The 15,091-nt window shown below is 41.4% G+C and overlaps 1 protein-coding gene across 6 annotated transcripts in view; it reads left to right on the top strand.

The window, feature by feature from the left end:
• AKAP13 (A-kinase anchoring protein 13) overlaps window positions 1-15,091 on the top strand; it is a 215,089-nt gene that overhangs the window by 86,998 nt on the left and 113,000 nt on the right. For all 6 annotated transcript variants that reach the window (XM_082061426.1, XM_082061429.1, XM_082061428.1 and 3 more), the window contains 2 exons: window positions 1,729-2,025; window positions 12,153-12,336. In XM_082061426.1, coding sequence (XP_081917552.1) covers window positions 1,729-2,025; window positions 12,153-12,336 — 481 coding nt within the window. The remainder of the gene's footprint in view (window positions 1-1,728; window positions 2,026-12,152; window positions 12,337-15,091) is intronic.

Here is a 15,091-nt window from a genome sequence, read left to right as displayed (position 1 = left end):
CTGCCCGTCCTGTTGACTGGTGATGTATTAAACTCTAAATATATGTGCAATATGACCAAGAACAGTAGGTCTTCCCACCCTTATTGTTTTTTACAACATCAATACTAATACATCTGCTCCTTCAGCTTTCACATCATCCTCTTGCTAATAGACGCCCATGCTGCAAGGAGAGATGTTTTCTCACCTTTCAGCTTCAGAGCCTCCCGGTTGAATTGAGCTGTTGTAGAGACATCCATATGTGTTTTCATTCTCTCACCCTACACTTGGCTTTGATACCTTTCCAGCTGCTTTTGCTCTGCTTAGGAAGCCACGCAGCCCCGTCTCACAATTTTGGTGCTACCTGCAGTGTCCTAATAGCGGTTTTGACCTTTCAATTAACTTCAGGATCGCCTCTTTCAGCAGACAAAACCTGTATAGATGCCAAAAGCCTCAGAACAGATTTGGAAGGTCGGCTGAAAGACCACAAAGATTAGGGACATATTTCTCCTTTTGTCAGGGAAATCAACAGCAAAGGGCCCCCGACACAAGACGGGAACTTTCCCACTGACCACAAATAGGGGCTTAAATTGAATCTTCAAGCCTTTAAAAATAAATCGTCATTTTGTATTTAATTAAGCAGTTTCATGAATGTAGTAGTAGGCTGAGGTCATGGGCAAAAAGAAGCTTTTCCAGTAATTAGTGCGGGGTCCATGCTGTTCTGGCAAAAACAGCCGTGACGTCAGTCCGAGACTGGAACAAGAAACTGTGCCGCACGGTGAACTTGAAACACAAACCGTATTATTGAAGGGGCATGTCTGACATTTACAAGTGCTGATCATGTTGGATACAGAGTATATTTTTCCTTTTAAAATTGCAAAAAAGGTGTGTTTGGTTTTTATTTTTTGGGGGGGGTGGGGGGGGGTGGGTTTGTTAGTTTCTGAGCAATGCGATTGCTGCCATGCCAGGACATCCTTTCTCTTGCTTCCTGTGCCCTAAATAAATAAATAAATAAACCTAAAAGTTATCAAACTTCCAACCTTTTTGTTTTGTAAATATGGAAAGTGGCCATTTCCATGTTTTTATTTAGCTGAAGCAGCTTAGTTTTCGTTTTGTTATGTGAACCTGAATGCAAAGGGCAGGTGCCGTGGTGAGCATGGGATCCGAGGGCACGCACGGGGCACGCCTGGGCAGGTCGCGCTCTCGTAGCCGTTGCTGCTCTGTAGCTCTTTGTTTTAGGTGAAATTACAGTGTTTTATGTACGAGCCAAGTGTTGTGACAGCGTTTGGAGTATGTAGTTTTGCAGCACTTGGATTCTGGTTTCTGGGGAGTTACTGGAGTCCTGTGGAGCTGGCAAAGAAAAGTTTGACCCTATAATCTGCCTGTTTGGACTGTAATTTCCATTGGTATGCTAGCAAAATCTTCAGTTGAATTACTTAATGCTCTTGAGTTTACTTGTTGCTGATCAAAAATAGTCTGGACAGATAAGAGTGGCTTATATTTCTTGGTTTATATTGTGCCAAACAGAGAAGACTTACACATCTTTTCCTTTTAAAGTCTATAAGAAATACTTATCTCTGATATATAGATAAATTCTCAAGATAGTGTTTAATGTAGATTTGTAACCCCTAATAACTTGTTCTTCCCTGATTTAATGTAAAGACTATGTGTGTCAAAGGAGTCGCTCAGTTGTGTTTCTTCACTGCATGCAATTGTTCTTTTTTTACCATTTCCCTTGTGTTTATTCTGCAGGCCATGACTGCTGTGAGACGGTGAAGGTAGCACTCTGTGCCTCTAGAGAAGGTCAACCCGTTCTGGTTGTGGCAGAAGAGGATTTCCAGTTTGTCCAGGATGAAGCCTATGATGCCGCCCAGTTTCTGGCCACCTGCGCTGGCAACCAGCAGGCACTGAATTTCACCCGGTTCTTGGACCGCTCAAGACCACCTGCTGCGGATGTGGACTTTTTGGATGAGAAAGTGGCTTTGGCGTTTCGACACCTGAAACTGCCAGCAGAATGGAATGTGCTGGGAGCGGACCAGTCCCTGACCGGTGAGGACCTTTAGGGCACAAGTGGGTTGGGAGAGAGGTAAAACATCTGGGAGAAAGGGTTCCCTGCTTTGGGAACCCTCAATGTGTCTTTCAAAAGGTGTCCTCCGTGCTCGGAAATGGGACGTGATGTGTACCAGTGTGCCCTTACCACATCTGCATGCTACGCTTTGCACTTCAGCCACCTTAAAATATATAATGCACTGATGTTTTCTCTGTGTCTTCTCTTGCGAAATAGCACAAGCTGTTGTAAATGGTCAGTGTTTAAAACACACCCAGAAAAGGGGTTTTTTTGCATGTATGCAGTGGTAAGTGTATCAGCATCACGTTTCTGAGATTTCCTGAAAGAAACCTGACTGTGTGTAGAAAGTCTGATACTCCTGGGAACATTATCCTTGTGCCACAAAAGTGGGCACTTTTGACAAATATTGGTTTTACAGCAAATGTGCGAAGTGACTATAACATGTAAAATACATCTAATTTTTCTTGGAGAAGTTGGAGATCTGCCCCTGAAGGTTCATGTCATATCCCTAGTTGCATGTTGGCTGGACGAACATGGGTGTTCCCCAAAATAATCCTGGACAATTTTGCAAATAAAAGAAGGTGAAAGTGGGAAAGCCTGACCCTTAACCACAGCAGTGAGGGCTACTGAGAGCTTATGAAGAAAGCCCAAGGCTGGCCCAAAGTCTCTGGTGATGGCTGAAGCAGAATTGCCGAGGTGTTCAGGATGCTGCGGCATGTCCGTGTCCTTGGAGTTCTGCTTTCTTTTGTCACAGGAGAGTTTAAGGAAGCATATCAAGGGATTGGGGTGCTAGTTCCAGTGTGTACAAATCCTTGCTGTGAATTTTCAGGGTATTTTGGCAAATAGTTTCTACTTAAGGAATGTGGCTGTGAGGTTTCTGTTATCTTTTATGGGATGTAACGGTGTAAACACTTGAAAATGAATGGATGTGGCTTGCTCAACATGGCAGGCTCAGCTCTGCTCACTTCAGGATTTTCCTGGTTTATTTTTCACTGACTTGCTGACTGCTTTTGTAAATGCGAATACACGGACAGGCAATTCACGCAGTGCTAGCAGATGTTAAAAGATTTTTATTATATTTAATGGTTTCTGGATAGAAATTGAGATGCTGTCATATGTTTACAAGGAGATAAACACTTGGTATTTCTTTCCTCTGTGTGGAAGACACTGGTGTTTCTTTCTGCATTTAAAAAAGGTGTGATCATACAGGCATTTCTGCTTTAAGCGATGAAAATGCAGTCAAAGTGACCTTAAGTTAACAAAAACTTTGATTCAAAGTCTGAATTGCTGCTGATTCTGCAGGAAGGCTGAGATCCAGTTTCTCCTTTTTGATTTTGGTTATTCTTTGGAAAGCCAGCACTTTGGGAAATCAGGCCATAGGAATTACATTGTTTGCTCAGCATGCACTTGTGTGCCTGGAAGATGTGATGGTGTGGGGCTCTGAATGCTAATGGAGCTGTAGAGCATCCACTGCATCCACAGTGAGGAGGGGGAGCTCTGTTGTACTGAGCGTTTTGGCATCTTGTACTGAGGTTTTTGTAGACAGAAGTGTAAGTGAATAAATATAATGGCATTAAATGCAACTTTCATCCAGGAATATTGGTGCTGTATATTTCCCCGCAGAGAGTCCTTTCATAAATAACTGAAAAAGGGCAGTTTATTGATGTCTTGGTCTGTTTTTTATCTTCTGATCAGCTTTTTTTCTAGGGGCAGATTCATTTGGTAGTGTTTTTCAGTGAGATAATTATACACAGGGAATTCGGGGGAATTTTTGTGACTGATGGGAAAAATTTGCATGCATAAGCATCCTTTTGGTCACAAAAATCTGTTTTGCTAGAGTGAGATGGAAGCGATGTCTCTGATTTATAATGGAGCACTAGATTAGAAAAACCTCTCTGGAAAAACGTAGCACCCTGTACTGGTGCGTGTGGGTTAATTTGTGTGCGGGAGAGAGAAAAAAGCACAGCAAAGATTGAAACTGTGAGAGCATTTAAACAACTATGTGTGTGCTGGCCAGAGCCCCTCCAGTGGGACACCCAGTCCTGTGCTGTGCCACTACCTATGAATTCATATTTCAGATTTTGCTAAATGTCACCACCAGCAACTTCAAGTAACCTTCTCAGAGGAGAAAATACTATAGAAAACAGAACAAAAGAAAATGTCAGATCCCTTCTTGAAAGATTTTTAGCGCTGCATCGAAGCTGGCATGTCTCTATGGGCTCTTGTGGGATGGAAACAAAACGCTGCTGTTTAGCAAAACCTCTGAAGGCAGGAGCGAGCTGGGAGGCTCAGCCAGCTCCCCAGGCACCGCAGCTTGATGGGGAACTGCTGTTCAGAGACGGCCATTGCTGTCAAGCACATTTAAAAGTTGATTTTTCCAAGGGCTGAAGTAGGAGTCTAGCTTTTGCAAAAATCCAGTTAGGAAGGCATGGCCTTTCTGCAGGCAGAACCTGTGTGGAAGCTCTGTCATCAAGCAGAAGCCTGTTCTGATTTTTGAGGAGGGGATTGCTGGATGTGGAAGCTTCACCTTGTTTTTACCTGCACCCAACCCTGACCAGTCTTAGAGCAGAGGGCGGGGAGTTCATGGCCACACCCCAGAGGGCAGAGGAGCTGCTAAAAGTAACACCTGGATACATTTGCTGAAGCTGTTTAACTGATCTGTCGTGTCAGTAGGTTTGTGGGGTGCAAAGTGCATGCTTAAGGTCCACACACGGAGAAGGAGGAGACACATGACACCTCACAGCGTAACACTTCATGGCTTCCTGGGTACCAGCTGGCTGCTGGTCACATCATCAAAATGATCTTCAGTTGTTGGCATCCATCCATTATGTTACTGCAGCATCCCCCCCATCCACCCCATCCCCTTTCCCCCGAACACTTTAGTAGGTTTGACTTTTTATTATGGAAAAGTGCAGGATGACTATGGACAAAGCTATGTGAGAATCAGCTACTTGGTTATATTTTGGTTACCAAATCAAGTTCTTCATTCTTAAAGAGTTTGCCATTGCTCAAGATTAAAGGTGTGGTACAGTCACATAGCCGAATTGTTAAGAGTACGTCCTTTCAGCTGTGGGTTAGAAATACCTCAAAATTATTTAAAACTGCTGCAGGACATTTGCAAACATGCCAGTGCCCTTTTTTATTTATTTGTATGTAACCTTAAGTTAGCTGTTGCCATTTGACAAGTTGTTCAGCTTCAGTAATCCTGGTAATCATAATATTTTACACACTAGGTTGTCTTTCCATTTATTCTTCTATTATCTCTTTAGAGGCATCATTTTAATTAAAACAAAGTGAAAGTAAAATGAACATTTCTTCCTGTATTTTCATCAAGGTGTTTTCAAAACCCAACTACGTTCATTTGCAGTATTCTCATTCACTTCATTCTGTTGTTCTGGAAGAGCAAAAGGTTTTATTTCTTAAAAAGAAACTGACTGAAAATTAAAAGCAATGAGCAGCATTTATTAATCCTTCCAGTAATATTATAGGTATTTGCTTAACATTGCTCAAACCCAACTATATATTAATATAGTAGAGCATAAAAGTCTAAAGTTGTTTGTGATTGCAAGTCCTTATTTCTTCACCCAAAATCCATTGGGGAAAAAAAAAAAAAAAAAAAGTGGGTTTGTTTGGACCTCAGCAAGCTTTGAATGAACCCTTTGTGCCAAATTTAACACCAGACTATGTTTTTGTAGGACTGGGGCTTTGATGAGAAGCTTTTTGTTCAGCAGCCAGTGGTGTGGAGTGTGGTACCCAGCCTGGTCTGCCCACTGCTTGGCTGCAACACTCAGGTGATGGAGAGCAGGGGCTGGACACCAGGAATCCCTGATGGGAAAAGCGAGCTCAAAAACCAGAGTTCTCTCTCTTAAAGCTTTTCCTGCTTGCTTTTCTGTGGTATTGGGACATTTGTTTGCCTAAATTTCTTGTTTCTGATTCTTTGCCCTTCTGGCTTGATCTTTATTTGACTTCAGTCAGGTGTCTAGGTAACTTTTTCTTTTTTATGGAATATTTTTCCTGTTAATATTATATATAGATAAAAGCTATTCTCTCAAGCTTTTTCTCATGATGGCAACTCTCAAAAGGTATACTTAGGTTTCAGGGTATTTAATCAACATTATATTCCTGTGAAGAAGTAGCACAGTCAACCAACACCTGCAGAGCTGACTGGAAAGCAGAGAAGAAGGGAGCTGTCATGTTTTGGTCCTTTTTCTAGTAACTGGCCATGTTTTTACTGTCTGGTTTGTTTGTAGGAGGTTGTACATAAGACTTCTGCAGTCCTCATCACTTCTGTCCTGCAGCAGTTGTGTCCCCAGGACTGTGCTCTTACCCTGACTAGATACTGTCCCTCTGCAGTGGGCAATTCCTGGGCCTTGCTCTTAATTATCTGCCTAGCTGCATGAACTCAAATGGCATTCGCAATTGCAGAATATCCATAATTAAGGATTACTCTTGTTACCATGGTATTCCAAACACAGCATTACTTTCAGGTGCTGTGTAATCATGTCCATCTTAATTATTATAAGTGCACTGTAACTTTCCCAAGGACATAGTTGTTACTGCTGTCAGAAGTAGGGGCTATGTGGTGTTCTCAGTGGCATTTAAAGGTGGCTGTTTAAATGGAACAGATTGTTACACTTGGTATCTAGAAATCAAAATTTAGTTTATATTCCGACGATGCATGCAATGTAAATATTGGATTGTGACTTTCTATTTTAAATGACTGAAGAAAAAATAAGCTAACTAGAAAGCCAGAGCAGAATTTTTGGAGGTATGAGTAATGATTATGGCCTGTTTATGTTCCAGAAAAAAAAAAAAAAATAGGGAGGATCCAAGGCTCAGGTATGAAAAGCTTAGAGAGCTTAATCCTTGAGCTAACTATTGGTAGCAAACAGATCACTTTCAAAATTCCTTTTAAATAATATTCTGACAAAGACTTTGAGGAAAAAAGGAGTCTTTTACTTCTAATGAGTAAAATGAAGTGATGAAGCCCAGAGCTATGGTTACAGGTTCAGCAGTGTGAACTTTCTGAGGAGCTGGTTAACATTGGCAGAGGGTTGCAGTGATCAACCATGGTATGGAGCCATTCCCCCGGAGCGAAAGGAGCAGCGGTCCCTTTGATGAGCTGGGAGATAGCCACAATTAGGGGCAAACAACAAGGAGACCATCTCATCAGATAAAATACTTAATAGCTCCTTAGCTTTAGGAACACAATTACTGACGTCTTGAATATGTACAGCTTCCCAGAAATGCTGCGGAATAAACATCTGTGTGCAGTAAGGGCTGCTTGAGAAATGAAAAATCCCTGAGCTTGCCAGGTGGGAGGTGGGTAGAGAGGGAGATGCTTCACTCTGGTTCAAAATGGTCCAAATGGATTTGGGTTAGGAGTTTAACAACTTTACGTACAAACCCAGTAGGATTTCAGTGTACAGTGCAACATGAGTGTCATCGTGATTAGAGAACATTTTTTTGTTTTTTTTTACAGAAAGGGAGAATGTCTGAAGAGAGAAAGTAACCAACAAAAAATTATTGATTTTAAAGAAAAAAGGAAAAGCAAAAAAAAACCCAAACAAAAAACACTTTAAAAAGCTTTCAGAAAGCGAAGGAAATTGATTATTAGGAGCTAACATTTTTTTTCCATGGGAGAAAGTTGCAAAATATGCAACTGACAATGTTTTTGAGACATAAAGCTTTAATCTGTTAATCTGCTGCACTCTTTATAGTTTCTAATTGAACCCTTTCAGTGTAATAGTTACAAGTACTTTTTTCATTGGGTGTCATATCCTTTCCCAGTCTGCTGCTCAGCTTCCTCCTGCCCTCTGATAAAGGACTGTATGGTATAAATCAACGTGATCTTTCCTGTGCCAACACAGCAAAACGATCTGTTCAGCTATAATCCTCGATAAGATGTAATAAATCTTTTCCATACCTAAATGTAATGCCCTCTGCAGTGGAAAATGGGAAGCAGAAAATAATTCTGGTTCAGACAGTGTCTGAAATGTGCTGCCCGGTCCTCAGCTGTACTTCTCAATCTGCGGCTGAGAAATCATTGCCATGAGAAAGTTTCTCTTCACTTTGATATTAGTGGGAATGGGGACGTGAAGATCCTTTGGTGCGCTTTGAAATCTTTCTTGTTTATAAGATTAAAAAAGAATTATCCACACATCTTTTTATTAACTGAAGTTGTAACACCAAACATAACATCTTTGCCTTGACCTTTCTTCCGTAGTGTTGCCTTCCTCTAGGACCTCAGCGTTTAGCGATAGCTTGTTGCTGGTTTTTGCTCCCTGTCTTTCTCAAGGATTGGTCTGACCAGTGAACGTTTCCAGCAGAAGGAAGGAGAACAAGATTTTGAGGCTGGATTTGATGGTAGATTTCCAAATTGCTGAGTATATGTGAATTTGGGTGAGAACTAAGGAAAGTCACCATCACAGGAAGACTAGTGAGAGATGCTTCAAGCTACTCCAGTCCATGGTTGTCTCTCCCATGATGAGATGTCTCAGAGCACGGAGGATAAACTGAGCAATTAAGTATGGATTACTCTGTATAAAGAGTGATTTATTTTTTTTTTAAAGGAGCAGGTTTGGGTTTTTTTTTTTATTTAATCAGGACTAAACTGAAAGTTTTTACTTAGAGAACAGTTTCTGTGTACTCGGATATGTCATACCCAGACTTTTTTTTTTCTTCATTGCATATTTGTTTTGTCCTAATAGCACCTTAAACCTTAATCCTTTACTGTTAGCAAAGTACATTTGACAATCTTCTATGGAAATTTTGTCCTTAGTTACCCGGATAAACTGGCTGTTCATGTGTCATAGCTGAAAAAAAAAATACATAAAAATAATATATCTAAAGTCTTATGTTTTGCCAGCTGGATTAGAGTGCCCTGCCATTATGGGACAATAATCATATGTTTCAACTCTTGCCTATTACTAGGAAACGAGAAAGGAACAAAACAACCTTGGGCTTTCCAGTATCATGTGTCTTGTATTTCCACAGTTTCCTAATTACAAGAAGCTTTTTGTTGACATTCAAAGAAGGGACATTTTAAGATGAAGAGCTCGTGCTTGATACAGGGTAGGAGAAGGAGCTCTAGCTATTGCATGCTGAAGATTTTGTTGTTCTTCCAGCCCTGGGATGGGCATTTTATGCCATTACAAGACCTTGAAATAATTTACTGAATTTCCAACATTTTGTACTACAAGATTTATCCCTTCAGAGGCAGGAAGGCTGGAGTGATTTCTCCATCTTCCTCTCCTCTCTATCCAGCAACACTCCCATACTTGATGCAGACCAGCTCTCATCGTATTCTGAGCAACACCATACACCAACAGATGTATTTTTCATTACATATTAGTAATTAATCCAGCCCACAGATGGTACACGCCTTTTTAACTGTAGCCATGCAAGTTTTGCGCACTCCAGACCCTTCTGAAGCCATTGCCTGGGGCCCCTGCAGTTGTTGGGTGTACAGTACTTTGTTTCTTCGCTGCCATCATCTGTGCCCATCTGTTAGGATGGCCTCGGGCCAGTTTATATGTCAGGCAGAGCCTTCCAAATGGGCCCTGGATAGTGAGCTTGTATGTTTAATACGCTCCGGATGGCAACACGCCATGTCTTCTAGTACAGATCTTCTGTGCACGTCGTTGTTGCTCAACGGCGTTGAGGCAGGGCCATATTCAGTTCAGTTGTGTTTGTAGACACCTTCATCTAAGTGCTGGAACTACTGTGTCCAATAATTTGATGATAAAGAAGATTGTTTTAAAATAATGGGAAAGAAGTGGGATTTTCAGAAGTTGCAGTTATATGAGCAGATTACGTCAGACGGTCATTTGGAATAGCTGTGAGGGGGCATTTCATTCATGGAAATATGAGGTGCAGAGGGGCACCCAGTTGGTCAGGGACAGGAGGAGTATTTGCCTTCATCTTGCAGAACTTGAAGTTGGTTTGTGTGTTTATTGGTGAACCATGAGGTGGTGGGCAGAAGATGCTTCTACCTCACTGTAATGCTCTCAGCTGAAGGAGGAGGAAGCATTTTGGTCCAGGGACCAAAGCTTATGCTTTGCATGTCTACACTGCTAAGTGTTGCTGCAAGGCTGTCAGTTTTAGTTAGGAAGATGTTTTTCCCTTTAACAAAGCAGCTGGAACAGGAGGTCCCATGTTAGAACAGATGTGATCAGACCAGTGCAACAGATTCTTTAATCAGATGGCAGTCGTTTGCTCTGACAAAGTGCTTTTGTGCCTCCTACCTGTCAGTAGGAAGAGTTGTACTGCTGTAATTGTGTTAGCTGACTCCACCAGTGTGCAGGTGATGTAGGAGCTTTGTGCATATACAAGTTCATTGGGTGAAACCTTTGGCATCTGCCTTCACTCTGGATAAGTCCTACCTGTATTCATGCTTCCTCATTTTGCAACCTCATCAGTAACCTTTCCCTTATGTCAGTTTATATGATGTGTTATGCTTCATTTTTCTTTAAATCCAAGGCTGGCAACTGTTGATTAAATACCTCATCACATTGTTTATTTATAAATCATTACACTATAGCAGTTAATACCAAAATCCTTATCATTACTCTCCCACAGGCTGAGAATTTGTCCCTGAGTGAGCTCAGCTATTCCCTTTTTCTCTGATCAGCTGAAACCTCCATTCAGACACGCTCATGTATTCAGGACAGCATGGTTTTGCTTTACGGTAATCAAGAGGACGTTGGGGGAAGGTTTGGTTTGTAGCCCAGAGACCTAATTTGGAGTCGTTCGGAAGAGAAATGGTGCCAGAAAGCTTTTGGTTCTTGAATGCAGATTAGTTCTTCAGGAATTGATCCAAAAAGTTGGGAAGAAAATGTGTGTCAGGCAGGGGAGAACTGCCCATTTTTCCTTTGTTTTTCATGGAAGGTCTTAACTATGTCCCTTAAGAAAGTAAGTAAGCAAGAAAAACAACAGCACTTTAAATAAGTGATTTCTCTTGGGGCATGTTTCTTGAGGAAAACAAATAATTAAATCCTAAAGCCATTATGTAGTTGCATTTTGAAACCTGCTGTATAGGTTTGGCTGGCAACCAAATTAATAACCCAATAAATCATTTTTATGATATTAAAGGTATTATACCAAGTGTGCTCATGTGCATGGTTAACTGAGACCCAGTTGGTGCTGTTTTGTTGTTATTGTTGCTGCCAGTCAATACTGAAATCCTTTGTTAATTAAAAGAACAAATTTTTAATTCTCGCAGGTTTTTTTAGCCCAAATGCTTTTGCCCTTCATACAGAAGTAACAGGTTTTGACCTGCAATACTGTATTTCACCACTGCATCTGGAGCTCATTTCTGGTTGAAGCTTTTCAGAGTATTGTTCTAGGGCTGCAGCTTTTAGGGTAGGGGGATATTTTTCTGAGATGAAAGCTTAGGCTCAAGAGTGACTTTTACCAAATTAGGAGGTCACGGTTATTAAACATAAAAAGCAGCAGCGGAGATTGCTAGTTTATAAATGCTGCTACTCAGAATGATAGAGCTATTGTATTAAGCTGAGAAAAGCTGGTCTAAGGCATAATCAAACCAGGATAGCAAAACCTTCACTTTTTTTTGTCTACACGAGAGGTTAAACTGTTCTCTTTTATAACTGGTTTAGATTTGTGCTTCAAAAGTAATTGATTTTTTTTTTTTTTAATGCCTTGGGACAAGTCAGTGTCCCATTAAATAACAAAAATTGTTCCTAAAATCTGGTCCTGGGTGTGCGAGGAGCAGGCTTGGACATGGAGAAAAGCTCACCTGACCATGCCAGGTTCTGTCTGTAGGTGCTGCAGCTTGGTGGTTGCTGTGGCTGTTTATGAAATGGTGCTTTTTCCACGTTGGCTTCTGTGGTCAGTGACACGCCGAGAGGTCCTGAGCAGTTCCAGTCCCACTGTGGCGTGTCCGTCACTTTCAAGCACTGGTGTCTCCTGAATATTGGAAGCCAGCGTGTTTTTTTCCAGGTGCTGCGGGTTCCTCAACATTTGGGCTGCCAGCTCCACGCCAGCCGCTGTGTGTGGTGTTGCTGGGAGGTGGGGCTGTGGTATTCACCTTACCCGCAGCCTACAAATTCCCATCTTTTAATTCTTTCATTTTTTTCTTTCTTCCTAGAGAACATCCCTCGGGAAACATTGATGCATTTTGCGGTGAGGCTGGGTCTGCTGCGGCTGACGTGGTTTCTGCTCCAGCAGCCGGGTGGAAGAGGAGCTCTCAGCATCCACAACAACGAAGGGGCAACGCCAGTGAGCTTGGCCTTGGAGAGGGGCTACCAGAAGCTGCACCAGCTTTTGACAGAGTAAGGATGACCTGATGGTTCCTCTGCTAGTTTTCCGTTCTGTATCATGCTTGCCTTTGCTGTGCATTATCACTGAATAGTGTCTAAGAGCTGTACTCTACCCTTAAAGGCAATTTTTGCATAATTTTGCTTTTAACTTTCTTGCTAGCAACAGTGAGGCATGTCCTTAGAATTTGGGGGAAATCCATAAATACTGTTATGTTCTTCTTTTGCATTGCACAGTGTTCTGCTTCCAGGTGTCTCTTAAAGCCCAAAGTGAGTCACTGTAATATCAACTAATTAAGACAAACCTTATGCAGACACAAGTGAAAAAGCTTTTCTTCAAACAAGCACAGCTGCCCAAAAGAGGGGAGCTAGCAGGCTTCCTGGTGGTAGCTGATGTTGTGTTCTTACTTTGTAGACTTGGAGTTTTTTGGTTAAATGAAATAATGAAAATAGTATTGAAATAAGGTAGCATCTTGTAAAGAACACGTATCTTAGCAGTACAGGTAAAAAATTTAGGCAAGAATTAATGCAAATATTTAACATCAGAAACTGTTCTCTTTTGAGTGGTCGTGAGAAGCAGCCAGACCTTACTCTTAGCATTTACTGCAGTGTTTAACAAGGAATCCCTCCGAAGATGACAAGTTATTTTTGAATAGCAAATGTTTGGAGGTCTAGCTTTGAAAGCCAAGGCTAATAAAGACAAAGAGTTTAAATAAGTCCCGAGGGGGCTATTTGTAAAGGAGAAAAGATTTGGTCTGCATGCGTGTTATTCTGATGCCTGGTTCTCTTAAGCTTCATTATTAACTTTGTTTTTCCGAATTGAGTTTTCACATACTTGGGGTTTATGCTGAGTGACTCAATGTCATGTTTAGGAGTCTGCTGTGTCGTCCACATTATCACGTAACATTTCTTCATTATGAATTGCAAATTTTTTTGCTTTCTGTAGTTATTGGGCAGAAAGGGCAAAAATACGATCTGTGTTGCTGGAGTGACTGCATTTAAGTTCGTCTTCAGCAATTCTGTCAACCACGTGCAAAATAAGGGTGAAAGAGAAGGTGCAGGGTAGGGCAGGAGCTGTTCTTTAACCTTTTCTTTTGCTACCATTGGCTGGGATTAACACTGTCATAATGTCTGAATTACTTTTTTCTCCATCGAGTTCAATGGTCACACTGTGAAAACACACAAGTCACTTGCAGACTGTCTTGTAAAACTGGAATGTGCAAATTCATCCTACAACTTCAGCAAAGTTATCCAGGGTGAGACTAACCATGTTAACAGACTTTACATACCGTGCAGAAGCTTAAATTGGCCAAAACTTTATTATAGAAAGCTTAAGTTGGCCAAAACTTGACTGTAAAGCCCATTGCAGTTTGAATATGAGTAGAGCTGATAATTTAAAAAGAAATGGGAAGTAAACAAAGCTATTCCAACAGCTATTCATGTATTTGGTGTGGTATTTCACAACCAGTTCCAATACTGGAATGGCAATTCTCTCTCACTGGGAAAAGGAGAGTACTTGGATTACCTGGCATTGCCCTGTGCCATTCACTTTAACTGTTGCTGCTGGTGTAAGCCCAGGGATTTCTCTGCTGACCTTTACAGTTCTTTACTAGCAACTTTAGTAACGTTACCATCATGATCCCAGATCCCATTCTTCTTATGATATCCTTAAACTGTTCGTTGTGGTTAGTTTTCCTTTTGGACTGCTGGGTGGAAATATAATGTATAAACAATCTGACAGCCATGCCACATATCCCATTACTATGAAAACCCTGCCATCTCCGTGAAGCCCTGCAAACATAAATCTGTGGATGCTGGAAGTCTTGGACCCCTTTCTCAGTGACTGGGATGGTGGCAAAACACTGCGCTACAAGCACCGCGTGACACGGTGACATGACACGTGTGGAGGGTGGCGGCTGCAGAACCGACGCATCCTGATTCCCCAGCAGAGATTTTTATTGTGCTTAGTGCTTTCTACAATGAGATGGGATCGAGACTTGCAAATCCCCGTTGTGAGGAGAAATATTGAGTTTCAAAATATAGACAAGCAGCCAAATTCCGTGAATGGAGTACATATCATTTATGTGCTGTCAAAACACAATGGATTCCGTACCTCTTTTCTGCACTCTGCTTAAGCGCATGCTGTATAATCCATGCACATAAATTTGGCACGCAACTTGTACCGCTCAGCAAAATACAGAGCAGCAACGCATGTTAGCGAGAGCCCGTACAAAGGAGTCATTATTTTTACAAGTAATTAAACTGCACTTCGCCAAATAAATGAATGCAGTGTGTTTTGTGATGCATTATCCTTGGGGGCATTTTATTGTTCACTTACTTGGTAATTTGCAGGACCCTGCATTTTACAATTATTCTCCCAGCCAGGAGCGGGAAGGGGTGAAATTTTGCTGTAATTAGGATACAGTCATTAAAAAGCAGACACAAAACCTCTTCCATTGTTGCAGTTTTGCTGGGGTTCAGCTGCAAAGCAGTTTGATTCAGCTGCGGTGTAAATATTTTTTGTCAAAAACTAATTACAGTGGTGACATTTTGAATTTCTGTTTATCAGCTGAGCTTTCCCTTTTCAGTTGTTATATTTCTTCATGTAAAAAAAAAATGAAAGATGCTTCCCATTTAAATTTTGTGACCCTCGAAGTGTTCCTTTCTTTAGTCTTGAGCTTGTGAACCGACTCTTGCATCCTCTGGCAGGAAAGGTGCGTGTACTGCTTCTTTCCAGACCAAACTGAGGAGCTGTGATTGAGCACACATA

Source organism: Streptopelia decaocto, assembly GCF_964273445.1.
Source record: "Streptopelia decaocto genome assembly, chromosome: 9".
Lineage (NCBI taxonomy): Eukaryota > Metazoa > Chordata > Aves > Columbiformes > Columbidae > Streptopelia > Streptopelia decaocto.
Note: the sequence above shows the minus strand (reverse complement) of the source record. Positions and strands in the feature narration are given on the sequence as shown.